Below are 27794 nucleotides of genomic sequence, written 5' to 3' on the forward strand. Positions count from 1 at the left end.
AACCCAGTTACTAGCTCTTCAGATCACAGATCATTTCCACATAAAAACATTAATGTTTTCTTAATCTTAAAATGCACCTTTCATTTGATTTAGAGGTTAATGTTCATTTCTTATGTAATAAAAGGGAGAAAAGCTAAAGAATGAGTCACTGTTTATTAACCTTGCTAATAAGACAGGCTTTTTCAGGCAAGATGGATATATGTTAACTGGTAAAACTGTTCCATGGTTATTTAGCCAATTAATCCTTCCCAAACAAGGGAAGCAGCAGCAATTTAATTTGCAGTGAATGGAAATAAACTTGTCACATTCTGCATATCAATTTACACTCTTAATTTCCCAGTTAGCTCAGTAAGAAGGCAGTTCTTTGATTCCCGAAATAAGGCAACCCACAAATTAACATTAGAATGTATGGAAATATGCCTATATATATATATATATAGTTTTAATTTATCTTTGTTTGCAATCTGTATGTGAACTCAATTGGCACATTCATGATATTAATCTAGAACTGAATGATACATTTCCTTTAAAAGAGAGGGATTTGTACCTTTAATAGAGGCATAACAAAGCACATTAAAAGATGCCTTAATAGACTGTTTTCCAGAGTTTGTAAAAACAAAGGCCTAAGGCTGAAGTTTGCACTAAGACTGCTTTAAACAGCACTGATGTTGGGTGTTGACATTTCACTCAATTGCTAGCTGATCCTTAAAAAAGACCTTATAGAGCATCTGAGTGTTTATTAACAGCTATTAGCAGTCTGTCAGAGACATCTGCATATATGTCTTTTAAATATAAAAATGCACTCCAGAATGTATGCTCTGGTTCAGTGCATTATAAATTATAAATTATAATCCAGATAAAAAATGACTGTCAGAAATATTACAGTGTGCTGGGTAATGTTACACCAAAACCACAATTTCCATTACATCATTTCTTTTTCCTCTGATTTATTTTCTTTAATACCACAGTCCTTTCCTTAAAACACTGAATAGGCATAGAACTCTGAATAACCACCAACTGGAGGTTAGAATTCTTACAGTTTATAATTTACAGTTATATTATAGAATGCTTACAGTTTATATATTCTTACAGAATTCTTATAGAATTTTTACAATATTCTTACAGTTTATATCCAGCTTCTAAAAGTGTTCAGTAGTCAACCAGAAGAACACTTAAGTGGCTTCATGTGAAAACCTAAGACTTCTAATTATTTAGCCAAGTTTCATGTTCTTAGACACAGCTGGATTGCCTCTGATAGCTTATCACCTTGAGAAGAGTCAGCCTTGTATTATGAGATATCTTGGAGGGAAGTATTGTACTGAAGTTTGTGTATTCCTAGCTATCCCCTTGGATTTTAGGAACAATTTAACAGCTTTTTCTTACCTTCTCTGCACACTGAAACCTGGCCCATAATAAACTTAAAATGCAGAAAGAAGAGCTGTTTAAACAGCAAGGAGGTTCATTTATTTAAAGGCTTATGTCTCTGGTGGAGAATGGAGAAGCATGACTAATTTTCATTGGGATAATGAGGAAACACTATGGAGGAAAGAGGATACTACTGTAAGAAAAAAGAGATCAATTTTGGTTGATCACCAGTGTCTGAACATCTGTTCCATCTTCCCTAGACATTGAAATTTAGCTGATAGCTAGCAGGTCCTAAGAATTATCTGTTTGATTTAACCTGAACTGTGAATTATTAACTGTGAATTATGAACTATGAATTATGAACTGTGAATGCTTTCACTGTCAACTGTGAAAATGTTTGTGCCATGGTCATTTTAAGAAACTCTTAAAAGATCAACTGCTTTCCTAATGACTAGCAGAAGAAAAAAAGCAATGTGTATGTATTTAAGCAGTTGTTTGTACTCAGAGAAATTCTGCACATATCCAGACCTGCATTGTGAACAATCCTTTGCTAATTATTTCTCTGAAGTGTGCAAAAATAGTATGTAGCTAGTATAACAGAGGCTACTCTGTAGCATTATTTTCACCCTACTTTCCCATTGTCTATCTCCCTGGATGGTTTGCCTACACTGATCTCCTCTACCGGAAATAAACTTTTTTTTCTTAGGGGTTTTAAGAGTGTCTGGAAAGAAATATGGGTTGTAGGAAAGCAGTATGTATTCCTGCATTTTCCATGCCTTTTGGTTCAGAAAATTTGTGCTTTTCAGCACAAATAGCCTGGAGCACACTTCAAAATGAGACATCAACTCACTATGGATAAAACCAATTTTGTCTGATGTCCAGCTTGCCCACAAGAAAGCAAGAGACATCTCAGCTAAAACACAATATGCTGATGTATTTGCTTTCCTAGGGAATACACCCTGAGCACTGCGGGTCTCTCACAAGGCTCTGGAGTTCATTCACCCAGTCCATACACCCTATTGCCAAAAGAACTATAAATTGATTTAACCCTCTGAACATTTAATGAGATATGCTTGGACATTTATGGACAGCAACTGTGTTCAAGTCTTCCCTTTTGTTTAAAGTCTCAAGTGTGTGATCCCCAGTCAAGTCTGAGATTCAGTGACTTACCTGCAAAAATTCAAGGCCAGGACACAACTAAAAAAACCCCAAAATCAGAAGAATTTGGTCGTGAAGACTTTTCACTTTTTATTTGTAAATATTGGGCTCTACATTAATTACCAAACTATATGGTAGCACTGCAGTTTTCTGGTCCTCTGTACCAGGACAAAATGAGCAGGCACATGGCTGAGGACTCTCGCTGAAGCAATTACTGTGTGCTGGGGGTAATGGTCACAGTGAACGTCCTTGACAGAGGTGGCATTACTGGTGGTTCTCTTCTTTCTGCATGAGGAGTTGCTGACCTCACTGAACGTAAGTACATGTAGCAGGGACATAGGCAGCCTCACACATTAATAGGATAAGCAGTGCCAAGCCATGGGCTTTGTAAAATTATTCTTATTCCAGAATAAGGGTTTTATTAAGTGCTTTCAGCTTCATTTCCTCCACGTGTTTTTGAACCTTCTCTCTGAGCTCATTGTTTTGGAGTAGAAAATGTCCGTCTGGATGCTTGTGCAGGTCTCTGCAAGAAGTTTAAAATGTCATTTGTATTTATAATAACCAGGGAAGCTACTTAGGAATGCTGACAAAAACAAAGGAAGAGACACACATAATTTCTCTCTCTCTCTCTTTTCCTTTATTTTATATATATGTGTGTATATATATATATATATATATAATGAACACGGAGGGTATTTCACTACTTATGCAGAACTGGAAAAGGAGTGAAACTATGAAACAAACATTCACTCTTTGCTTGGCCAGCTAGGAAAGCTAAATCCATACTACATTGAGTTTTACATTTTATCTATGAAGGAACATATGATGTAATAGCCAGAACAAGAGCATCCACATGAAAAAACTGATTTGCCTTAAAGATAAAATGTTGAAACTGCTGTAAAGGAGCAATGTGCTTCTGTCTCTAGAGAAACATCACCCTATCCATAACAATGAAGAACCTTCTAGTGACAAAAGAAAGGACTGGGACTTCACTGTGTACTAATATTTTTGTTTCCCTCTTTACAAAGCCAAACAGGATGGCCCTAGAGCATCACAGTATGACTTTCTACATAATTCTGAAAGGGATGCTTGTCTTCAGATTTCCTCCCATTCCTCTCCCCTAACTTCAAAGCATGCCTACCTTTCTTCTTTTGCCGATTTCTGTTTGCTTTCTTCTGAGAGTGTCTGCCCAATTTGTGGAAATTCAGCTTTTACCATCTCTGGAGTAAGAGTCATTTTGAACTCAGTTTCATCTGTCTCTCTAAAAATTAATAAGTTGAAGAACAGTTGGCTTGATCCTTTTAAAAGTATTTTTTAGCCAACAAAAATGAAAGTATGTTTTATGTAATAGCAACTTTGTGCTTTTGCCTTTGGGGATCTCTTGGGACAGGTTTAGGTACATCCATACAAGTCTTTAAGAAATAATCATCAGCCACATTTAGTTCAGAATAGAGGAGAAACTTACTGGTCGATTATGTTCTCCTTGTCTCTCTCTGGTAAGTCACACAACATTGGCGGTACATCTCTTGGAAGCATATCTGAACTGTAAGGATCCCTGTGATGGAAATGGTACTAGTTTAAGAGGGGCAGAGAGTAACTGCACTAAATGTTTATATTTTGAAGCTTCATAGTAGTAATTACAATGAAGATGATGTAGTCAGCAACTGCTGTGACAGGAGGGAACATGAGCCTGAGACATGCTGGCTACTACTGAGTACAGATGCCCATATGTTAAAGGTTTTACCATTTACACTTCTGCAGGACAGAGAAGAGTTTGTAGCTCCCAGGGTCTTCTAGGACTGAACGAAAAAGTATTCAGGAGAGTTATTATTGAAAGTCCAGACTGGAATTCTTCCAGAGCTAGGTATATCCTCTAATAATAATGTTCTTAACTCACCGTTCAATGAGGTCAGCAGGGATTTTTCCCATTGGCTTTGAATTTCTGAGCAGCAATGAATTCCACCTGTAGTCCCATTTTTATCTGTGGGACTAGTTACTGGTCAATGTAGTTAGAGACAGCAGAAACTAGTGCTGGGTAAAGGCACTGTACACTCAAATCCTTTCTTACCTAGGTGTTGTACTTATCCGTGTGGGAGTGTTAGAAAAAGTAGAATACACCACTGGTAAGAATCTTTTCCATTCCATTACTCCAGAAATCACATCCTGAAATGACAAGTGCTACAGCAATCAGATCTCTAATACATAATGCAGTGTGTGCAGTGTATGCAGTGGGGGGAGAGGCTTGAGGGACAGACTGTCTGACTTCTTGGATGAGAATTGAATCTGACAAGCTGAAGTTCTCCATATTTAAAAGATGCTTCCTCCACTGCAAGGTCATGAAAATACAACAGACAGTGAAAAGAAGGAAAGAGCAGAGAAATATTCAGGGATAAATAAGAGGCACGGATAAAGACTAAAAGTTATTTTGACCCACGTACTGACTATTTAGGTGTTGCATAATTTATATTTGAAAATGTTTTCTATCTAGGATGACTCTTGAGCTTCCTTTTAGATTACTTGGAACAATTTCTTAGCAAGAACATACCCAAGCCTGGTACTGATACAATAAACTCAAAAGGCCATACCTTGTGATGTAAAAATTTCTTTTGTGTGACTGGAATACTGGATCCTTTGGGACATTCCTTGGTAAAGGTGTATTTTGGATGAGGGCAAAGATGATATTCAATATTTGTTTCAGAATAGGCCAAAGGAAGTAAAACTGGAACTAATCCTGGAGTAGGATTCTAAAAACAAAGAGGAGATTATCTTACAAAATCATTCTGAGCACCATAAAGAACTAAACTGATGAAAATTCAGTTCTTATAAATGATGTAGTCTCCCCAGATTCACACCTGCGTCTCATTGTGACTGTTCTATTTGGTCTGACCATTCATTTCCTGTCTCTTTCCTTCATCACAGACCCATAATCTGCCTGGTTTATCCATGCTCTCTGCTGTCTAGAATACAGCAATTTAGGTGTTGACTCCAAGTTTGGAAGAAAAAAATATTTCCTGATTACTCAAAAATCCATTGCTGATTCTCTGAACAGTTCAGAATGGGAACTGACTTTGCTGTGGTGGAAGCTAGTGAGCATTTTGTCATCTGTTTTACTGCATTAGCATCTGTTTCTGAGTAAAGTCTAATGCTGGGTAGTGTGGGATCAAGCTGTGCCTGACTCTTACACTGACATGACAGAGAGATGAAACTGATGTGAAAGTGATGCAGAGAGGATCTCATCACTAAGTTCACTGGAGTCCTGGCTGCATGCAGTGAGTATAAGCCTATACCATATATGTTATTCCAAGATCACCATACCAGCACTCTGGGCTTTGGCCCATTGCAGCTAAGTACTGCTGAAAGACAAAGCCACCCAGGTCAAACACAGTGCCGTGCTGGCTTGGAGATGCTGCCTGTACCCATGCACAGCACTCCACTGAGCTACACATCTGTCTTTGTCTGCTCAGAGACACCTCAGGGACCTCCAGGCTGTGACGCACTGTCAGGAAATACCTTCTGCACTCTATGCCAAGTAGCACAATTTACATGACAATTAACAGAAAATCCTCCCACACACGCAGCTGTGATTTTTTGAATCTCTGTGCCTAATAACTTGGAAATGTGGTTTTCAGATACTATGAGAACTATTGGAAACTCTAAGGTGGCAGGAGACAACATGAGTAAAGAGCTTGACTTCACTTTTCTCAGTTTATCTAAGGATCAGGCAGAATTGCAGTCCTCTAGCTGAACAGAATGACTGCACCTGTCCCATTACCTGGGCAAGAGCATGAGGTTATAGAAGGACTGAGATGCCAAAATCATGGCTTTTCTTCTAATGTCCAAGTGAGGAAACAAATGGAGAAGATGGGAGAGGCCCCATGGTGTTTCAGGGAATCCTGGGATCAGTGACCATTTGTGGAGTGTGAGACTAGAAGGGTCTCCAGTTCACTGGCAACTTTGCTTTATCATTCCTCTCCTAAACTGACCAAATTCCACCTTAAAATGAAATGGTTCCCCTCTCAGAGCGATTTGCTCTGTCACTTCTACCTACCAGGGCTTGAACCGTGGGGAATTACTCTCACTGTAGATAGATTTATACACCAATCTGAGCAAGAAAATTGCCCACCAATTCCACATCAGGCTTCTGATGAAACAAACCCCTCTTCCCCTCTGTTTTTAGGTTCTTTGCAGAAGTCAACTTCTACTTACAAAAATACGAAGTGGGATGCTCTCTGTAGGGTAGACTAAAGCTTGGGGAGGAACCAGCTTTAAGAGGCTGATATCCCTTTCTGCCACTTCTGGGGATGGTTTGTGAAAATCCGCCTTCTGGGAGACCAGGTGAAGGTGCCCCTCAGGAGAACCAATTACTTGAATCAACTCATCCTTGAAAAACACAGACGTCAAATGTTTTCAGAGTATAGTAAGCCTTTGGCATAAAATGTTGAGACAAAATGAATCAAATAATTTTAAGAATGTAGGGTTGGAAGTGAATTCAACAAAGTTTGTATCTGAGATGACTTGTTACCTGGGCTCCCTGCCTCAGTGGTCGGGAAAGTTTTTGAGGTTTGTAGCTTGTGGCTGCATAGTGTGTACAGAATGGCTGATACTTCATAATGCTGAAATGCTGAGGAACCTAAGTGCAAATAAAAAAGATGTGCTGCAGGAGATGGCAGTAATCACTACTGATTAACTCATGGGTGGAATGGAGCATTACAGCTTTATCACACACATCACACCTCTGCGGTAAAAGACACTTGGATCACTATTCTGGAATGTGGTGTATTATAACAAAGCTTTGAGAAGCCATACTTCACCAAGACAAGCTGAATGAGGGCAGAAAGGAATATTTCCGTTCTCACTTTTCTATAAAATATCATGGATTTTATAGGGTTTTGCTCAAATATTCTGAACTCAATGTGGTGGACAAAAGTAATATACATAACAGTGACAGATGAACCAATGCATAATAAGCATAAAAGACGCTACAAGAATGCTTCTAGACTTGTTACACCATCTGAAAAAAAAAGGAGAAAAAGTGAACATTGAGCCCAAATCTGTATTGATTTGAACTTGGGGGAATATTTTGACTTCAATGGGGTGCAGAATTTGAACTTTTGTTATTCAAAAATTGGAGAGAAAAGGGTTTAGAAGTCAGGAGAAAAAAAAAAGTTTCTGTACTCAAAAAGCTGAAAAAAAATTATATATTTCAAAGAGATGTTTGCAGGAATGAAGAAATGAATCATGCAGAACTGAATGCCAAATAAATAGACTTCCATTACTCTCTAAAAGGAAGGACACTTCTATAATACCACTTTCACAAAACTCTTTATTCATAGAGGGATTTTGTTGGTTGAAATATAATAATTTCAGCTGAAGTGGTTCACCTCTATCTGGAGAGTAGACTATTGCTGGCTATAAGCTTGTTACTTATGGAAGCAGGTAAAATTTGTTTTTAATAAAAGCATGATAATCATACAGCCATATTAAGACAACATTTCTACTGGGCTGCAGACTGGAGCCACTGAATCAGGCAGAAACCATGTCTAACTGGACTGGTGAAAGAGAGAAACATGATACATCTGAAGAAGCTGTTCTGGCTCACCTTCAAGTTGTAAAAAGGAAGAACATGTCTCACTTTCACATCTACAGATTCAATAGGAACTAGGCCAAGAGCATCAGGTGCCTGAAAAAATACAGTATTTAAAAACCCGGTAATACGGTGGGTCTTTGTTTTTGCATTGTCAGCAATCCATAAGCACAGCTACTTGAAAACATATGGACATAATTATGCTAACATTTTGTTTGATATTTCTCGTGTCCTGTCTTGGACTTTGGCATTTCTGTTATTTCTCATTTCTTTCCTTCTGCAAAATCATGGATGTTAACTAACTCTGATCATGAATGTATTATTCAGAATTTTAGAATGCCATTAAGAGAATGCAAAGATCTTTTACTCTTTTCAGCAGCAGCCTTAGTAAATCTGAAGTCCTGAATTAATTTGTCAGAACCCCAGAACACCAGTCACATTGTGAAACTTTAATAAAGGCAGTACTGGGCCTGAGGCCAATGTCTGCACCAAAATTCTATCATCTTGAGTGTGGGCCATCATTTCATTACCGTACCTACCAAATCTTGCTGCAACTCGTAGGAACTGTAAAAAGGGAATTCAAAAGGCAATATACGATCTTCAGTTATGCTGGAAGAAAAGCCCTTACATTCTTCACTCCTCTCTGGTTTGCTGAAACTCCTGCTTTCTGTCATGAATGGAAAGCAAATACTAAGATTTTTTAATATATGTCAATACAGTGTTTCAAAAATAGAATCAAGGCACAAAATATATTTAACATCTTCCTAAGACAGTTATGTCTAGTAATTTTAATATAAATTTTAATTTATTAATTTATATCTTGATATTTATATATTGATTTTTTAATTCATAAATATAATTTTATGAATATATACAAATATAAGTAGACATAATTCAATACAAAAAGGTAATATTTCCTAAAGACTTTAAATGCTACATCTACAATATAGCAGGCACAATATCTTGACTATCAGGCAGATCTAATTTCCCCTTTTCTAAAAGGACATTAAACCTCCCTTATTCCAGCATGGTCTTCTATCTCATTCTGCTCAGCAAGGCAGAGACAGGTCAGAAGGCCTCTGTTACACTAACTGCTGTTATGCCTTCTACTTGAAGCATCCCTGCAATTTCTGCATTCTGGGAATTATAAAATGCCTACTTGCAGAAGCAGGAAAAGGCCTGACATGGAAAGACATTTCAGCAGTTGTCAAACTGTGTGTGTACAAGGGAGTGGGAAATAAGAAGCACAAATTCTCTTCTGTCCCCAGTATATCCAACTATGACTGCCATTCAAGGCCAGTTTCCTTCTATGGCTGTTAAAGAACAAGTGACTTATCCAGGCCAGCACTTTCATTTCACCATAAAGAAAAGTGATTTTTTGAAAGCACTTGTATGAGAAAATTATAAGGAGGAGAACTCCTTATAAAAAAAAAACAAACTGATCTAGTTGAAGATGTTCCTGTTCATTGCAAGGGAGTTGGACTAGATAACCTTGAAAGATGCCCTCCAACCTAAACCATTCTGTGATTCTATGATTCTGCCTTGTCACACTGTTCTCTTTTTTTGGAAGACTCCTTTTTAAGGACTCTGTCTTTATATGTAACACACCTGACACTCTGCAGTACAACCTGGATTATCATAATTCATAGCCAAAATATCAACTTGTTCTATTCCTTACCATACACAGAGCCTTCCTCCAAGTCTCTGGCTTCTCTGCTTAGCCCACGGAACAGAAGCAGTAAGCGATTTAGCCGATTCTGCACAACAATCTGAGAGAATGATTTTTAAGTTTAACATTCAGCCAAACACTGTAAGATTTACAGCTGTAGAAAGAAACATCGATTACAACTGTATTTATTCTACAGAGCCCACTTGGCCATCTCTCAGATTTTTTAACTATGGTTAGTTTTCTGATCAGGAGAGAGAAAATGGTAAAGGAGAGATGTAGAATGGATCTCAACTAACATGACATTATTCAACAAAACCAGTTCAAGTTTTCATTTAGTCTTACAGATTAATCAGACTTTTTTTAGCTAGGTCTTAATCCTTCAGCTGTGTCTATTGGCATATACAGATTTAACAGTGGGTAGGTAGTCAGTTGATCAGGGCCAAATGAATACTTGTGGCCTAATGAATGAAGAGAATAAGTATTAACCTGCACTGTGAAATTTGCTTAGTGCCATATATCACAATGAGGAGTCCTAGGTTTTAATACCAGAAGGGGTCATTTAACTACCTCCTTATTTGTGCAATAGAGGAAAGAGTATTTAATTTCAGGACCTCTGTATGGAGCCTAAGATTGTGAATAGGTTGGACACTATCCAAACTGAACACTAGGAAAGCAGGAAACATCCATATTGCTTGCTACATTTAGATTTATTGGAAAAAGAGCAGTAGAGATGCAAGATAATATTTAAATCCACTGAGCTAAGTGATTTTACTGGTTAATCTTTAGCTTCCATGTTGGAAGGTCCTAGTCCAACCTCCTGCTCCAAGAAAAGGTCAGTGACAAGATAAGACCAAGAGACCAAGTTGCTCAGGGCTTTATCCAGTCTGGTCTTGAAAACGTCCAAGGATGAGGTAGGCTGCACAACTTCTCTGTGTAATGTGCTCCAATGAATGACTGTCCTCACAGTAAAAAAGGATTTCCTTATACATGCTCTAGACCTCTCTTATTTGAATTGATGCCCATTGTTTCCCATACTCCCACCATGCATCACTCCAAAGATACTAGCTCCATCATCAAGAACTTCATCAGAGCTGTTGGAAGGTACTGTTCTTTCCCTCCACTTTCCCTCTCCAGGCTGAGTAAGTGTCTCTTCACAAATGGAATGCTCAGGACCCTGTCCATCTTGGTGGCTCTACACTGAACTCACCCCAGCTTATTCATGTCTTTCTTGTCCTAGGGGTCCAAAACTGAGCAACTATATGCATTTTGAAATCTGTTCTTTAATATGTAGAAGTATTTTTCACTTAAAAAAAAACAAACTAAATCCATTTGTATTTACTTAGCATTGATTGCAATATTAAGCACCAGCAGGAGCACCCACAGAATACAAAATTTACTCCAGATCCTTATTTCCTGGTGAAGCAAGGACATATTTATTAAACTATCAAATCCCTGGCTAGCTGTGAAGACTCCTTATGTTCTGGTTTGCATGTTCTCTTGTGCTATTTCCAAGGCATCATGTCATCACACCGCATTCTGGTTGTTCACATTACCCTGTATGCTGCTTGTTGGAATTTCCTGAACATCCTGTTTCTGTTCTCCCAAGGGTCATTATGGAGCAGGTCAAATGTAGGATGGACACTTGGATACTGCATGGTATTAAAAAAAAAAACAAAAAGAAACAGAAAAGAAAAATCACAACCTTTTTACAATCAGTGAGAAATCTCTTCCAGCCCGAGCCATTTCTTTGCCTGAATCTGTATGCTGTTTCTAAACACTGACATTAAGTCAAGTGGAAGCATTTGCAGTATTGGCATTTAACCAGAAGCCTTCACTGCAGGGCTTAACGGGAGGTAATCACCAAATATTTTCAGATGCAGTATGGGGAATGCAGAGATAACATGGCATGGTTTGCATCCACATACATGACAACCACATACTATTACTTCAGTGTAATACATGGGCAGTCAGACACTGGAGAGAATGTAGTAGTTCTCTACCAAATCCACACTTCATCTTTCATGGATGTGAGCTGTAAGTGCTCAAACCAGTGGCCCATCCTGTCTCAAATAATGGCAGACAGTACACACATAGAGAAGGGCAAAAGACAAGGATAAATTTAGAGTAATAATTCCCCAGAAAAATGTCCCCATATGTAGTGATCTCTGGCTCTGGACATACTTGAGGAAGAGGTGATGTGTCTATATTTAATGTCTTAAATTGTTGAAATACTCTTTGAACACAAGTAAATCTTCCTGATGCATTAATCTCTTTTAAAGATATAGTTTTAAACTGTAACAGAACATGGCACTAGAAGAGACACCAGTGTTCCCAGAGTACAGTACCTCTCAGGAGGAAAGCAGCTGCTCAACCAACATTTAGATTAGGAAGACCCTAGAACACCAGCCCCACACAACCCCATGCCATGCCTCACCAAACAATTTTCAGCACGTTGTAACAGGTATAAGAGTACAGCAAAAGACAACTTCCACAGCTATTCTGTTCCTCAAGAAGGCAGTTTGTGTTACTACCATTAGAAGTTCATTCAGCAGCAGGTTATCTATTAAATAAAACTCCAAATAATCCTAGGAAATGGATCTTAGGAAGTACCTCACACCACAGAGAAGGACAAAAAAATCTAAGTACCAGAAAGGTTCCTGTCAATCTGACCTGCCGGTAAAGGTTGTAAACCTTGTGATACGCTTAACCTTACGTTTAAGCATGACAAAGCTACTCCTAAGAGAACTTTCAGAAAGAAGCAACATGAATCTGAGGTTAGGCGTGCAAATTTCCACTTGTCTCTCATATTAGAGTAGAATGTCAGAAGATGTGTTATGCATGCAGCACAGTGCTACTGTACTGAAAGTAAAATGGGAAATAAGAAACTGACATAGAAATAGGAGTATTAGGAGAAAAAATGTGCAGTGCCAAATATCTGTTTGGTAGCTTAGTAGGTGATAATAACATATAGCAGGCAATAACAACATATAAACAAACCTGGTCAACAGGCCGGATAACACGCCTGAAAGAAACTTCTACTTCATTCCTTTGTAATTCCTGTTCTATGATAGGATCTCCTCTCTGGATCTAATTTATAATCAGGAAGAACAATCACATCAGAACAAAGCATCCAGTGGATTCTTTCCTCCCTTATGACTAGTAGAATTAAGTTACGCTGTAATATTTGGGAGGTGCTTGACAAAACACAGACTTCATTCCCTTCTAGACAGTGATTACTGCAACCCTTGAGCAAGTCAAACAAAGTTAAATAATGTCTTTTTGGGTCTGGGTTTCACTCAGGTCTCTGCCCTAATGAAATACAGTTTGCTTTGCATAGACAGATTCAGCCAGAGAGGGGTTATGGAACTGATACCAAAAGATAGCACTCAAACAGATCATGACAGTGCTACATAAATTTCCTGCAGCTTTTCCATGTTCTGTGAACATCTCCCGTCATGGTTTCCAATGGTTCCAGCTCCTTAATCTGCTCATGTGTGAAACAGTTTACTATTGATATCACTTCACTTCTTTGAGACCCCCTCAGTGTTCAGACATGATGGATGAATATGAGTGCTTCTTTTCATTGTGCCTCTTTCACCCCAGTCCTACTCACCTATTGTTTCATTTCCAACATACCGTCATGTCTTAAATAGAGAACTTGGCTTTATTTTGCAGAGTCAAATTTCCATGATTTTCATAGACTGAGGTTTTAGTACAACAGAAGACAGACCAGTTAAAGGTCTCCAGGATAGCCACTCCCAGGCTGTATAACAGATTGGCCACCCGAGCAAATGATGAAAGGATAATAAATACTCTGTGAAGCCTAATGACACTCAAGGTGAAAAAACTGACAGCATGACCAAAAATATGCCCCTATCAGAAAGTCATGGGGGCAACTGTGAAACCAGGCAAAGATCTCCAGATCCACTATGGTCAACATGTAGGTAAATAAATGTTTCTAGACAAAGTCAATATTCATCTAATTCAGTGATACATCAATCTCACAACTTAGATTCCCTTTTTTACGCACTTTCTCCTTTGCATTAAATATAATGTCTGAATGAATTCACTGTGCCTAATTCACTGTATAAATTAAGCTTTTACCATATCTATAAATAATTTTATTCCCATAAAAAGCTTCTTGGCAATCAGTGGGATATCAAAAGCTACTTGAATATCCAGGAGGCAGGATAAGAGGGACAAGCCCCACCTGTCCCTGCAGGCTGTGCCACCTGGGGAAAAATACTTCCTACCACCATGCATTGATGATGTCACCTCCATGGAAGATGACTTGCAATCTGGGATGACCAGAAGAAAACAGAGAGAAGGTGAAGGTTCAGAAGACCAATCTGATGAATTACCTCCTCATGGCTCTGTGTGAGAGTACTTGACTGTGTTTAGGCCTTTGACTGAGCCTTTCAGGACATCATCTCTTCAGAGAGGTACAACATAAACAGCAGGTTGGATTTAGCCATGGTGCTGACAGGATTACGCTGCAATGTTGCACTGTGATGTGGCTGAGTGCAAATCTGCAAACATCTAGTTACATTTCCATTAATAACTTATCCTTCTCTGTCTACCTCCAAGATAAAAAACACCTCTGAAACAGTGATACACAGGCACAATAAAGATATAACTACAGTAACCTGTACTACCAGTACAGGTTTGCATGGATGTATGAAGAAAAAGTAAAGATGTAAAGAACTTGATGGAATTCACTAGTGCACTGTGTAATCTGAAAGTATAAGGGTTTTCTTTAAGTTTGTAGAAAAAAGCCCAGAAAAACTAACCTTGTATTGTTGTTCTTCCCTCTGTCGGTTTTCAATAATCTGTTTTTTAAATTCCACAGAGATTGGATCTTGGCCTTTACGAACTTGCCTGCATTTACAGTGGAGACAAGAAAAATGCTTTACTCAATGCACAATTTACTTTATTTAAAGGCTAACAGACTTATTCTTCTCTTCCTAAGGTGTCCAGGGATCCATAATGTTTAGCATAAAGGGCAGATCTGTGGATTGCAAATGAAACCACAGTATGCTTACACGCATGACTATGTGTTTTCCTTTATGCCGTTTGATGTACATGCGCAATTCTGTTCACTCCATTATACATTTTAACTCAGATTTATTGACAACCCTATCAAAAGCTTCCTTTGCCTTTAAGGGAACAACATCAGATTTCTTAGAACAAGGTTAAGTGAACAAGGTTTTCAGCAGGTGTCTTTCTGAACACAACTATAACATAATCAAAGACCTCATTGAGTACTACTACGGATTACTGCTAAGACTGCACTTAGGTAGGAAAAAAAAAAAGGAAAGAAAACAACAGTAACTTAACTGTAAAACAAACCTATCAGGACATGAAATGTCAGCATTATGCACTAGAGGATATTGCATACATCATTCATAGAGGCCTTGGTTAAGCAAACCCGAGTTTTGTTAATTTGGTTAACTAATACTTACCATTTCAGATGACTTGCTTCCTCTTCCTGAATATTTTGTTTAACTTTTAGTTGAAATAGAGTTTCCTTCATCTGTCTTGTTTTTATGCCTTCACAGCCTTGAGAAAGGACTGCAGGAATATCAGAAAACAATATCACACCTCAGACCAGACTGCATTTTTAGTTGCAAAATCCACTGTTACAATAACTGAACTCATTAAGACGCAAAGCTAAGGTAAGATTTGTTACAGAAACTACAGTAACATCACCTCAGCAATTCTGGAGCAGAATTCCTCATCAAAAACCTACAAATAATGCTACAACCAAGTTTATGCTGCTTAATTACATTACCTTCTTTCAAGTCTTTAATCCTCAATTTGCCTGGTTCCTGATTCAAAACAGTAGCTACAGCATATGGATTCGACAAGTCTGCGGGGAATCTGAGGTTCTGGTATTCAATTTCCTACAAGATATAAATTAATAGGAAGAAATACAAACAAGAAATATTTTCAGCCCAGATAAATACTTGTAATTATTATCTGTTCACACCTTTACTTTTTGAGTAGGCCTTGCTCGTGGTCGACTGAATTGGTTTCTTCTCCACACCACAAATTTTCCTGCAGATGCAGTTTTTTTCTCTGGATGACTTTGTAGTTTGTCAAAATGTTCTTTTCTAGGTGTCAGTAGGACATATATTGCTCTTGTAAGTACTCTTTAAATGGCATATAAGTCTAATACATGCATTTACACCCCCTTTAGATATACATGGAGACTGTAAATGTATCTCCCAAATTACGCTTGGAAGCAAGCTTTCTACTCTTCAGAGTTCACAAAAAAATAAGTGCAGCCCAAAAGACTTCATTGCTCAAAATCCCCTGTATGTTGCAAGGCCTCAGCAATAAGAATAACACAGAACAGTTACAATAGAAATTGAGGATGATCAACACTTCTTTAAGGGTATGTTATTTTTCATTGTGCTCCACCCCTGACAGTGTTCAAGGCCAGGTGGGATGGGGCTTTGAGCAACCTGGTCTAGTGGAAGGTGTCCCTGCCCATGGCAGGGGGTCGGAACTAGATGATCTTTAAGGTCCCTTCTAACTCAAACCATTCAATGATTCTACAACTATGTTTATTTTGGTACAGTTTCACTTCATACAGATTAAGGGCATTCTGAGCAAATGATGTAGAAGAGCAGGTACCTGTACTAACAGTCAAATTACATAAATGCATAGATCCAAATGCTTGAAATGATTACAACAAATGGCTGTATCTTTTAGCACAGGGCAAAAATACTCAGAGATCAGTCAGCTACACATACGTTAGACCCAGATGTGGTGTTGATGTTCCTGTGAATACACATATATAGGGTTTTGACTTAAACTGTGAAATCCGTAACTGCATTGTCATTTGTGCTGTTCCATACCCAACTGGGGAATATTTCACAGTTAATTCCACTTTCCCATTGCCTGGAATGATTCCTATGATTAGAGGAGAAAAACAATGAGTCCATCTAACATGAGCCCACTTAAGTATGCTGAAATTGTCTCTGGACTACATTTTTATTTTTAAAAAGAGTATTAATATTTGAATGGATGGCAGTAGGCCTGGAAAATATTTCAGGTCTCAAAACATCTTTCAAGAACTACGCATTGCCAGATAATGGGAGATATTTTGCAACAGCAGAAAGATTAGACAGTAAGATTATAATATTTCCTACTATTGTGAAAACGATTGCCTGTTTATATGTAGAAATTCTTCACTTGCTTCTGCCAGTCCTAAGTCTCTGGCATGTCCTGCTTTCATGAACAAAGCATTATAAACATATTCCTCTGCCTCCCTCCAAGCTGGGGAATCATCTGGATTTGATGCATCACCTGTCTCTACTTGGCCTTTTTTCATTATTACCTACTCCATTATTTTCTCAGCCACTTTAACCACCCTTCATATCCCTAAACATCCAGTGGAATTCCAGGATACAGGCCCTGATGCTCCTCAGCATTTTGCAACAAATTTATTCAGCTCATCAGAAATATTAAATTTTCATCTCTGTAAAGTGACCATTGCCTGGTTTTCTGTATCCTGCTGTTTTAAACACCAGTTAGTTTCATTGGGATGTTTTGGGGCTTTGTGTATGTGTGTGGAATTTCTTTTATCGTTTCATCATATCTCACAACAGAACAGCTTGAATAGCCGCTAAAACTTCTTAGTGCTTTTCAGGTATCATTCACTGCCTCAGAATTCCCAGCTACTAAAGTTTCTGACTTCTCTGTTACTGGGTTGATGTTTTTTCTGGCATATTTTGTTCCCCTTTCTTCCAAGAACTAAACCAACTTAGAAAGCATGAATTACTTCCAGCTACTTTGCCTATGACTGTGCAAAACCACAAAAACTTCCTGAGGAATTTTACAACTTCTCCCTCATTTTATTCAATTGTAATATTGTTCTTGTCCTCCTTTGATATATCAAAACTTCTTTAAGCACAAAATAAGAAAGAATATTATCCTGAATGACCCTAATCAAGGCAGCAGCATAGCTCATCTTTGGGAACCACATGCCTGATAGAATCCAACTACTACTTCTAAAAAATTAAAATCCATCTGTCAACACAGCAAAAAATAATACCATTTTACATACTAAAACAACAGCAATTTTTATTGCAGTGCATAAATAATCAAAGTTTAAATTCCAGTGTCACAAATGGTGCTAAGTGCCAGATTTAAGGTTCTTATTTATTTATTTAAGGTTCTTATTTATTTAGATCTTTCTGTATTTCCATGGAATTGACCAGACTGCGTAGGTGAATTATGCAGCTGGGTCTGCATAAACATTTTTGTTGGAACACCTGGGCACTTACTTATATGCTTCTGCCAGCATACAACAATGATAGCACCAGACCAGCAAAGGTATGTCTGTTTCAAGACAGAGCCCTCTCCAGCATTAGGCATGAAAATAGCTGAGCATACTGTTCCAAAAGTCCCTGCCTCTTGTAAAGCCTGCACACAGAGGTCTAGACTGACTCTAACATCCATGCCCTCCCACGAAACACCTGCAGTGGTGTGTTTTGTGCCCTTCACTGTAACAGCTCCTGAAGCATCAGATACAACTCTAACAAATTCTTACAGACCACTAGTGAAAAAAAGGTATGGGAGCATGTTTGATAGAGCATAAGTCACCTCTTATTTCCTGTACCCCCAATCAAGTAATCTGATGCATGCCTATTCCATAAAGACAGATGTTCCTTTAATGGGGTAGGAGCCAGACAGTCCTTGGGAAAAGGTGTGATAAAGAGGTGAAGGCTGGGCTTCCTGCCCCTCTCCTTTCAAAAGGCTATGCTGGCAAAGAAGAGAATGCAGAGGCCGGATGGACTGATTTTGCAGAGGTCTGCAGCTGGGCACTGACAAAAAAAAATCTACCAGCCACAGAGGGCTATTTGCTATGAGGCTGCATATGACTCTTATTAATTATCCAGCATGTACCTGGAAACACTCTGAAGCAAAGACTTTTACTGTACAGCACTGAATACACTGTCACAAGTAACCACACTTCATAAGTATGCATTTAACATTTAGAACTTTAAATAAGTTCAATTTACCATATGTCGGCTGGACAGTGAAGGCTCTGTGAGGCTGAATTAAATCAATGTGGAATTCAAAATCTATTGGACAGCTGCACTGCAATGGGATAACACACTCTTTACTGAAAAGAGAGAAAGGAAGGAATAAATTAATAAAACTACAGTTGACCATCAATTACAAGTTGGAAATTTACATTATACACAACATGCACTGAATTTATCTGTGTTCAGAGGAATGGGTTACTTATTAGTGTGGTAACAGTCATTCCTTGTTGTTCCAAAATAGCAAAGTATTTCAGACATTTCACTCAGTGAGGAAATGAGAGCTAAATCTTGATTCAAATGATGGCTATTTTACATCTTGACTTACTTTCTCCTACCCATACAGAATCTGATTACAGTAAAAATAAAAGAATTACTTTCTAGGAGTTATTTATGCGTATCCTCAAACTCTTACAAACTGCAGTATCTAGCAAGTCCCAACAATCCAAATGAGAGCAACAGTAAGTACAGAACCAGAAATCAGTCTTCTGTGGCTCTCCTTATGAAAGATGATGAGAAAACGCTGTGCAATATTCAAAAGTGTTGAAAACTGCAACACATCAGAATGACTGGATTTTAACACTGTGGAAATAATGATACAATGGCATGATTTTCATAAAAGCCCTTTATGTCTCACACAAGTTATGTGAGGGGTTTTAGCACACATCTTTTCAAGCTGTCTTGCTTTTGTATGTATCTATTTTCATGTATCAAGTTGAAATACAAAAGCATTGATGTAGTATCATCCATCATCTTACAAATCAACACCAATTTACCTAGGCTTGTTTCTGGTTCTTGTAAACTGCCTGACTGAAATCTTATCCTGCTGATTAGCAAAGAATGCATGTTATACAGTTGTTCCTTTGGAAAGCACATTTTGAAATGCCTAAGGAAATAAACTATAATAATAAAGTGCTTTTTACGCTGCTTCCATATGACCTGTTCACATAGAAGATGCAACAGCAGACTGAGGAGGCAATTTAAGGTTTAGTGTGGCTTGTACGGTAACCAAAATGCCTTAAAGCCAAGACAGTTATGCTGGCTGTTGCATGATGGACCTTCTGTCCCTAAGGAGAAAGCTGGGTGTTAGAACATAGGACTTATCCTACACTTACTGGAAGTAAAAGGCAGTTTTTCCTTTATCTCAGTGGGCTATGGATTGAGCCCATAGTCCCTTGAGCTCTGTATAGTCCCAAGCATTTCAGAGAGCTTTCATTTTCAGGATGGTTTTTAACAGACTAATGATGAAAAGTACTGGTGAAAGTTAAGGTTTTACCTTAAAACCTTAGGTTTTAAGAGAAACCATCAATTTTCTCTTCAGGAACAATTCCAAATTCCCTCAGGTCATCTCTGACCATCCCTGTTGCATTGAAAAATTTTCCCATTTTTTAAAAATGTATTTTGTACTCTGTCTAATCTCTTCTCTGTATTCTGAGAGTATGAAAATTCTGTATATTTCAACACTTGTAAAAATGTAGGAAATAAATAGAATCACATCATGCCTAGAGACACCCAGAAAGTCGGAGTTATGTCCAGCCCCGTGAGAAAGCTGTAACATCACTTTTGGTATATTCACTAGAGTTTAGCAGATTAAGGGGGACTAGAAAAACATGAACAAAGACACAAATGTTCATTCTGCAATGCTGGGCTCATTTTTACTGCAGAATTTTGCATGCTCCTTGTAGGTGCTTTGTCTGTTCTTATTTCTATCCTTCAGTAAAATTCATGAGTTACTTTCAACTCACAGGCTAAGAAAAAAAGCCTAGCTGCTAAGATCTTCAGTTCCTAGATTTCACTCACATCTTTACAGCGACACGTACCACCATAATTACAACTAATATAGCCAATATACTACAGAACGATATCCTAATCAACAGAATTTCCCTTCTCCTCTCCCCCTTCCCAGTTCTTATTAGCAATTACTATGATTACTTCATGAGAACACTCTATGTTACATCTTTGCAACAGACAGAGTAAGATAAAATCTCTATTTAGAGCTCCACATCAAAAGATCACATCAACTATTTTTAAACAGAAGAAGCAAATCTAATAACTGATCAAAATCTGGAATGAGGCTAGCTATTTGCTATCACACCTACCATAACTTCATTTCCAGAGTACTTCATCTTGAAAGGAAGATCCATTTGCTTATTAATGCTAAAAAGACATAGCACTTGGGAGTGTACAGGTTACAAACAGCAGCCATATTGCTTCACATATGACAAGTGAAGTGAGTCAGCACAGATTCAGATCAACTGATACCCCAGTTACACCTATGTATATGTTTAGTTTGCACAACGTTTACTTTCCTGTGAACATGTGCCTGAAACTATTCATATACAGAATTATTCTGCAGTCCAGATGGAGGCTGACTTCCTTAAAGCTTCCAAGACATTAAGTTGTACAAATAGAGAAAAAGGAGATATTGCAGATTTTGTGCATGTGGACAGATGTCTGTCCTTAACTCACCTTCGACCAATTGGTACATCAGACAGATTTATAAATGATGGAAATTCTACAACATTCATAGCAGGGTAAGCATGCACAGGAACAACTAATGTATCATCTCCCTGGGCAAAAATAAAAAATAAAAGAGGTAAATACTTATTTCTTACAAAGAATAAATGCTATGAAAAGAAAATGTTTCTGTAGCAGTTGGCCAGTAAGTGGGCATAAAACATTTTTGAGATCATCACTGTGTTGCACCTCAGGATTTTGATATTCTACCCACTTTCAGAATCCATCTGTATTTCCATACTTTCAGCAACTCTCTAGAGTTCCTCTAAGCCTGTTCAACTAAGACATTACATCAGTGTGGTACAAAGACTGAACTACTGGCAAAGAATAACAGAATAAGGAAGATACTCCACCCACAGCTTCGGGATGTTTGCAGAGAGAAAAATTTTAAATGCTTAAAATGAAATACTCCAATCCAGACTTACTGGGAGTAAATCCATGCGGCTCTAGGAGATTAACTGTACCTTTACTTTATCATCATGTCCTAATAGTTGTTTCATTCCATTACAATGATATATATATTTTATAATAAATCCTCACCTGACAGTGAATTCTGATGCAGTCATAGTAGTACCGCCACTCATCAGGACAAAAATCGATAGTAACCACATACGACAAGCCAGGGACAAGCCGGTACTAGAAAATGACCCAAAATAAGGCAGAAGTAAAAAATGTAAAAAGCTGCTTATATGACACAAAACCAGTGCTGCATGCAAAGAGCAGTGTAAAGGCCTTCCGAAACTTACTGTTTTGTTGTATTTGATCTGAAAATACTTTGTCTGCGGTGGTATTATGTGAAGGTTTATTACATCAACAGAAGTATTTATTAGCTTCTGTAGAACAAAAGAAAACAAACCACAGAACACTTTACAATGAGGTCAACTGAGAATGCCAACTGTTCTTTTTGTAAAACTATCCATAGCAAAGAAGTAACAATTTTTACTTTAGGAGAAATAATTCTGAATATGCTCTGAATTTAAAAGAAAATTAAGTAAAATTTGCATCCTGGTTTTTGAGTCTTTGTAACTAAGCCCCAATTCCTTACCTAGGAATAACAGTCTTGCTAAAGACAGTGCTGATGTTGAATCAAATTCTGGTCCTGTTTTGCTTATGTGCAAAAAATGAAACAACCTGTTGACTTCGCTTTTACACAGGTCTGAAACAACAGACATTTTGTAATATTCCATGGGTGCGTTTTGCATCACAAAGCAACAAACTGTTGGATGGTGTCAGTTCAGCCTGTAAAGTCTCTTGCATCTTGTTTTTTTTCATTATATCTGGAGAACCTAGTCCACCATAATCACCCAACCTCTGCCTCAAACAGCAACATGAAAAAAGAAGGCAGTCAAAGGGAAAGAAGAAAGAAGTAAAGGAAATACTCAAACTAGGAAAGGTAATCAAACCCATGCACTGTTTCTTCCCTTAGATTAAATTGCTTTTGGCAGAAGACCAGAGGTGCGTTCAGAATTTTCCCACCAGTGAACAGGTTTGCAGACACAATGACAACCCAAGTACATTTTGAGAACAGTCTCTTACGGAGTTCAAGAATGAATCCTTCAATCATGACGTCTAAGTCACATTCACTAACAGTACTTGCAGACACAGGAAGCAGAAAGGTAGAACAGACAAAGGTAAAGGACAGTGATACACAGAGCATGGTACTCATCTGTTTCGTTACCGCAGGGCCACTCATTTTAAGTGCTGCTTTTTAGAGCAGTCTAGAGGGCAAAAGGCCTCACAACCACAAGCAGTCTACTCAGCTTATGTTATCCTTTTATGAGCCCCAAGAGGATCCCTGCTCGGACACTTACAAGTGTCTGTTGGTGATGTTTTCCAACTTCATACCCTCCATAGTGTAACACAGCAGGCTCAGCCTGTACAACTTTGCTCCCGTGATGTTCCGAATAAATTTCTATAGAGATAGAAGATAAAACAAGGAGAAAAGGACACCAGATGAAATGCACATGATGTTACTTATGTTGATAAAACATTTTATGCTGCACCCAATGTATTATAGAGAAAAAAAAACGGATTATTTCTCCTGTAAGTAGGCATGACTCTTTAAATGGAAAGTTAAGGCAGCATCTATTACCCCAGCAGAGTCATGATTCTGTCTGAGTTTCCTCCTATCATCATGACTTCAACAAGCCTCCCCAAAATGTGAGGGTCATCCAGAATCCTCACAGCCACTATTTATTTCTTTCTAGTCATTCTGACTATCTATCCTATGATTTGGGCTCACAGGAAGACACAATTTAAGCAGCAGGATGGGAGTTTTGCTTATGAGTTACAAGAAAAATATAATAATAACAAAGTGTCTCCTTGAATTGCTCCAAGGTTGGGAAACAGTCAGAGAGCAGAAACTTACTTGTTTCCAGAAGGTGATGGGGAACAGCATGTCTTTTTTTAGGTTCCTCCACTAGGCTGTCCAGAAGGACACTGGGTATTTTCTTGAAGGATTTTTCAGCAATCATGATTTCTGTCGAGGCTGATTGAACTACATCCATGTTGGACAGAAATGGAGTCAGTTTCCTCAGCACCTGGGGTAAAATCAAAATAACATAATGATCAAAATGTCTTCCCTTGCTCTGATAGCATTTGTTACCTAAACCTGCCTAAAGACACTAGGATAGGGAGTTACTTTCTTTCCTACTGAAGTAGGTTTCTCTGTGTGTACTAAGTACAAGGACTGAGTGATTCCATGAAACATTGCTCCCACTGCAAGCCCTAGCACTTTGGGCATGTTCTAAGGCTTATCAGGGACATTTGCCTTTCAGGACTGTGTGAAACATCTCTCTCTTCCTTCACATCTCCCATCACAGAAAACGAGATAAGGTTCTTCTGATAAACCTGCTATCCAGACTGATTTCTACAGAAATATTCTTCCAAACTCTCATGAGTGCTTGGGTTGTTAACTTGGGATTAATTTTTTATTTTTAAATATTAATATGAGGGGTAAGAATATTGGCATCTGAATCTTTTGTTTGGACAGCATCATCTGGGTTATTTAATGAAGATAACTGTAAATCCAGAAGGCCTGGTTATTACAGAACCTGTGTTAAGTAAGCACAGTTACCAGAACATAAACTTCTCTAAAGACAAGTGCAAATACGCAATAAGGAAACCAGGCACAACCTACCCACAAGAAATTATCTTCATAAAAATAGCATATAGGTCTTAGCTCTCCCATGAACCAAAGAACTTATTTTTGGAAAAAGCATGTTCAAAAGCCACGTTGACCTTTTCAGCCCTTAAGAAGGGGGTTGAAACCTCTTCATTTTGTCTTTGTTTTTCATGAAGAGAAGGTGGGTGTGCAGCTCAGGATGGTGCTGAATTAATATCAATGGGCAACTGAACTCACCTAATGCTTGAATGACCTTGAAGGCCCCCAACTTAAAATTAACACTGATCATTAAAAGTTTAAGGGAAGAAGGGCAGAAGGGAGAACTAAAGTGATGCCCAGCATACCCGGATCAAGACTTCTGAGGACTGAAGAGGTCCACCTTCCCTGATTCATTTTATGGTCTCATCTCCAGCATTTGTCTGGTTTTCTAGCCTGTTTTAGATCTTTCAGAAGTTGAGAGGTGCTTCAAACTCATAAAGTGCAGCTTTGATTTATGGTCTTGTGCAGTACTAAATAATAAATAAGAAGCTTAAAATAATGTGCTACCAGAACCCTGCCCTCAAGAATATTTTCCACTCTATGCCTCCAAGTACAAATTTTCCATTTGCAACAGAAGATTTGTAAGAGGAACTGTATTTTGCACAACAGTAAATTTCTGCTGAGGTAGTGACACCAACCAAACTCGGATGAAACCATGCTAAAGCAAATTCTAAGCACGAGGTTTACAATCTTTCCACTTGCGTTGTTCAACTTCAACTTGTATGACTGCCACCCTCCTTCTCTTGGTCAGCACTCCCCATCAGGAATACAGCTTTTGAAAAGCTGTAGACAGACTTATATTAGCAAAGGATTCCTGGTGTAATCTAAACCGTAATTTAAAGGGATGGCACCATCCACTCACCAACTTTAATAACACACTGCAGTATTCCTCAAAAGGAGAATAATGGATGAATGTTTACTTGCCAAGGTCCTGGAATCTTTGAGTGATAGAGTGATGATCTTAAATTTTTCAGATACCTGTGTCTATCCTTAACAAAAAGGGTTTTTTTTTTCTGCAAAGTCCCCAAAGGAGAATCCTGTACAATCCCGGTTGCCTTGGAGGCAGTAGCCAAACTCACCCTAAATGCCCTCAGGCCTGGGTAACACTCTTCTTCTGTCAGCACTTGGGTTTTCTAATCCCTCGGTGTCTCAGAGCTCCTAGCACACCTCACCACCAGAAAGGGGGGCAGTTTAACGCCATTACATACTGCGTGAGACTTGCAAAAGCATCGACGAGCTTTGTGAGCAACACAAAACGCGCTTTTAAGGTCTACTCTATGTAATTAGACTAGGAGAGTTGCTTAGCGGGCAGAAGGGCTTACAGCTCCCCAACAGGCTCCCTGCCAGTGCCACATCCGCCTCAACCTCCAGCGCTGTCGGCGGGGAGCTGGACGTCCCGCCCCACCTTCTTTCCGCCACTGCGAGGGAAGCACCAAGCCGAGACTGAGACTGAAACAATCCGCGCTTCTGCCCTACTCGTTTTCCCTGCCCGGAGGGAGCCCTTGCTGACCCCGCTCCCCTCCTCACAGAGTCTCCCGCCGGCCCGATGCCCTGCCCGCGACCCGGCCCAGCCCTCACCTCAGCACCGCGCCGCGCAGCTCCGGTTGCCAGGCAACCGTGCAGCCCAACTGGACCGCACCACTCGCTGTTGGAGGGGGTGGTAAGTGCTGGAGCGACTCGCAGTGCTCGAGTGCGCCCATTCGGGGCAAGGGGGGAGATCCCGTCAGCTGCAGTTCAGCTGGCTTTGATCGCAAAAGCACAAAAAATAAAAACGAACCCACTTTTTTTTTTTGTAGTAAGCGTCGTTTTCAGGATTCACAGTGTGGCATCATTCTTTTAAAAAAATCATCATTCCTTAAAACCCAGAAATTGTTTTTCCTTGATAAGCTCAGATAAAGCTGCTTCTCTGAGGTGAAGTGATACAAAGCCAGCTTGCATTGTGCAGCGTCTGTCGCGGCTGCATTGGCTCAAAACAGGCCTGGAAAGTTTTATTACAGTATTTTAAAAGAGACCATCTCTTCTTCCCACAACCTATACATTCTCACTTTTCAGTAGTAAAAAGCAGCCCTGTGAAGCATACCCCTGATACCATTTTGTCATTGTATTGCTCTTACCACCCACAGCTTATTTCACATTTACATATACAGATGACACGGGAAAGCACAGACAGATTGGCAAGACTAAGAATAAAGAAAATTATTATCTAAGAATAAATAAAATTATTCTCAGCTTTATAACATGGAGGTAGAATGTGATCAAAAGTAGTGCAACGCTCAATTTAAATAAAAAAGGAATGAAGAAAAACTTCATGTCATAAAATTCATGTCCCTGAAAGTGATTCCCATACTTAGTAAAATGTAATTGCTGTTGATTAGGAAAGAATAACACCTGCACCCTTGATAAGGCTGGGGAGAGATGATCAGTGATGACAGCATTCAAAATGGGCTTAGGAGAAAGTTCAGGATCTGCTTCTACAGTGCCTTTGCATGAGCTGCCACAGCCACTACCCCACCATTTCACAGCATGTTGTCTGTCAGAGCTGGTTCTCACCTCACATCTGCATGTGTCCAATGTGCTACATCACTCTAAAGGAACGTCACCCCTCAGAAAGGTACCTGAAACATCTCTTGCCTGCCAAAACTCCTGTTTCAGCCTTCCTTTCCTGCGTGCTTGCACCTCTTCCTCATAGCTCCATGTGCATAGCTGTCTGCCTCTGGTGGAGATTTGACCATTTCAAACAGTGGGGGCGAAAGTAAGCTAGCACTGTTCCAAACCATCCATCACCTCAGCTGGCTAAACAGACTAAGGCAGACAGTTTATTCTCCACCCAACAAGCTGGGGAGATGGTTTGACAATCTTTTCTCTTGCAGAATGGATCTGCTGGAGAGTTCTCACAGGGGACTACTGCAGTGCCCCATCCCTGGCAGTGTTCAAGGCCAGGCTGGATGGGGCTTAGAGCAACCTGGTTTAGTGGAAGGTGTCTCTGCCTGTGGCAGAGGGATAGAACTAAGTGATCTTTAAGGTCCCTTCCAACCCAAACCATTCGATTATGATAGTGATAGTGATAACTGATGATGATGATGGTCGTGGTGGTGACTGGGCTGCCTGAAGAGGGCTCCCTGGCCCAAGGGGTAGTGTCTCTGCAAAATGCTACATTTTTTGTGTGGCAATAAAAGTAGATGCACACAGCCAAGTGCAATGCTAAGTTGTTCAATTAGACAAGCACCCTATTTCAGTCTATGTGAATTCTTGGTAATAATTCTCTGTAGTCTGATGCTGCTG

The 27794-nt window shown here is 39.0% G+C and overlaps 1 protein-coding gene across 6 annotated transcripts; it reads right to left on the bottom strand.

Annotated features, from left to right (window-relative positions):
• Window positions 1-1737: 1737 nt before the first annotated feature.
• On the bottom strand, window positions 1738-26140 carry CFAP221 (cilia and flagella associated protein 221). 6 transcript variants are annotated; one of them, XM_061477437.1, is made up of 26 exons: window positions 26091-26140; window positions 25375-25401; window positions 24818-24916; window positions 23718-23889; window positions 23161-23261; window positions 22096-22182; window positions 21890-21985; window positions 21302-21402; window positions 18809-18912; window positions 16535-16694; window positions 15766-15889; window positions 15568-15679; window positions 15239-15347; window positions 14567-14654; window positions 12774-12863; window positions 11330-11425; window positions 9786-9876; window positions 8647-8774; window positions 8123-8203; window positions 7046-7153; window positions 6730-6903; window positions 5109-5267; window positions 4592-4686; window positions 3989-4078; window positions 3665-3784; window positions 2601-3046 (listed from the first exon to the last, which is right to left on the bottom strand). In XM_061477437.1, exons 4-26 carry the CDS (start codon window positions 23854-23856, stop codon window positions 2923-2925), a joined length of 2577 nt encoding a protein of 858 aa, XP_061333421.1. In that variant the 5' UTR covers window positions 23857-23889; window positions 24818-24916; window positions 25375-25401; window positions 26091-26140; the 3' UTR covers window positions 2601-2922. The 6 variants fall into 6 exon arrangements, with proteins under 6 accessions (XP_061333733.1, XP_061333421.1, XP_061333579.1 ...); XM_061477749.1 differs by lacking the exons at window positions 2601-3046; window positions 25375-25401; window positions 26091-26140 and adding an exon at window positions 1738-2381 and having other exon boundaries at window positions 24818-25365; XM_061477595.1 differs by lacking the exons at window positions 24818-24916; window positions 25375-25401 and having other exon boundaries at window positions 26091-26135.
• Between the last annotated feature and the right edge of the window lie 1654 nt (window positions 26141-27794).

The sequence above is a fragment of the Pezoporus flaviventris genome, unplaced genomic scaffold (assembly GCF_033815535.1).
Source record: "Pezoporus flaviventris isolate CSIRO_AGI_PZ_B2104156 unplaced genomic scaffold, CSIRO_AGI_Pfla_v1 ptg000001l, whole genome shotgun sequence".
NCBI classification, from domain to species: domain Eukaryota; kingdom Metazoa; phylum Chordata; class Aves; order Psittaciformes; family Psittacidae; genus Pezoporus; species Pezoporus flaviventris.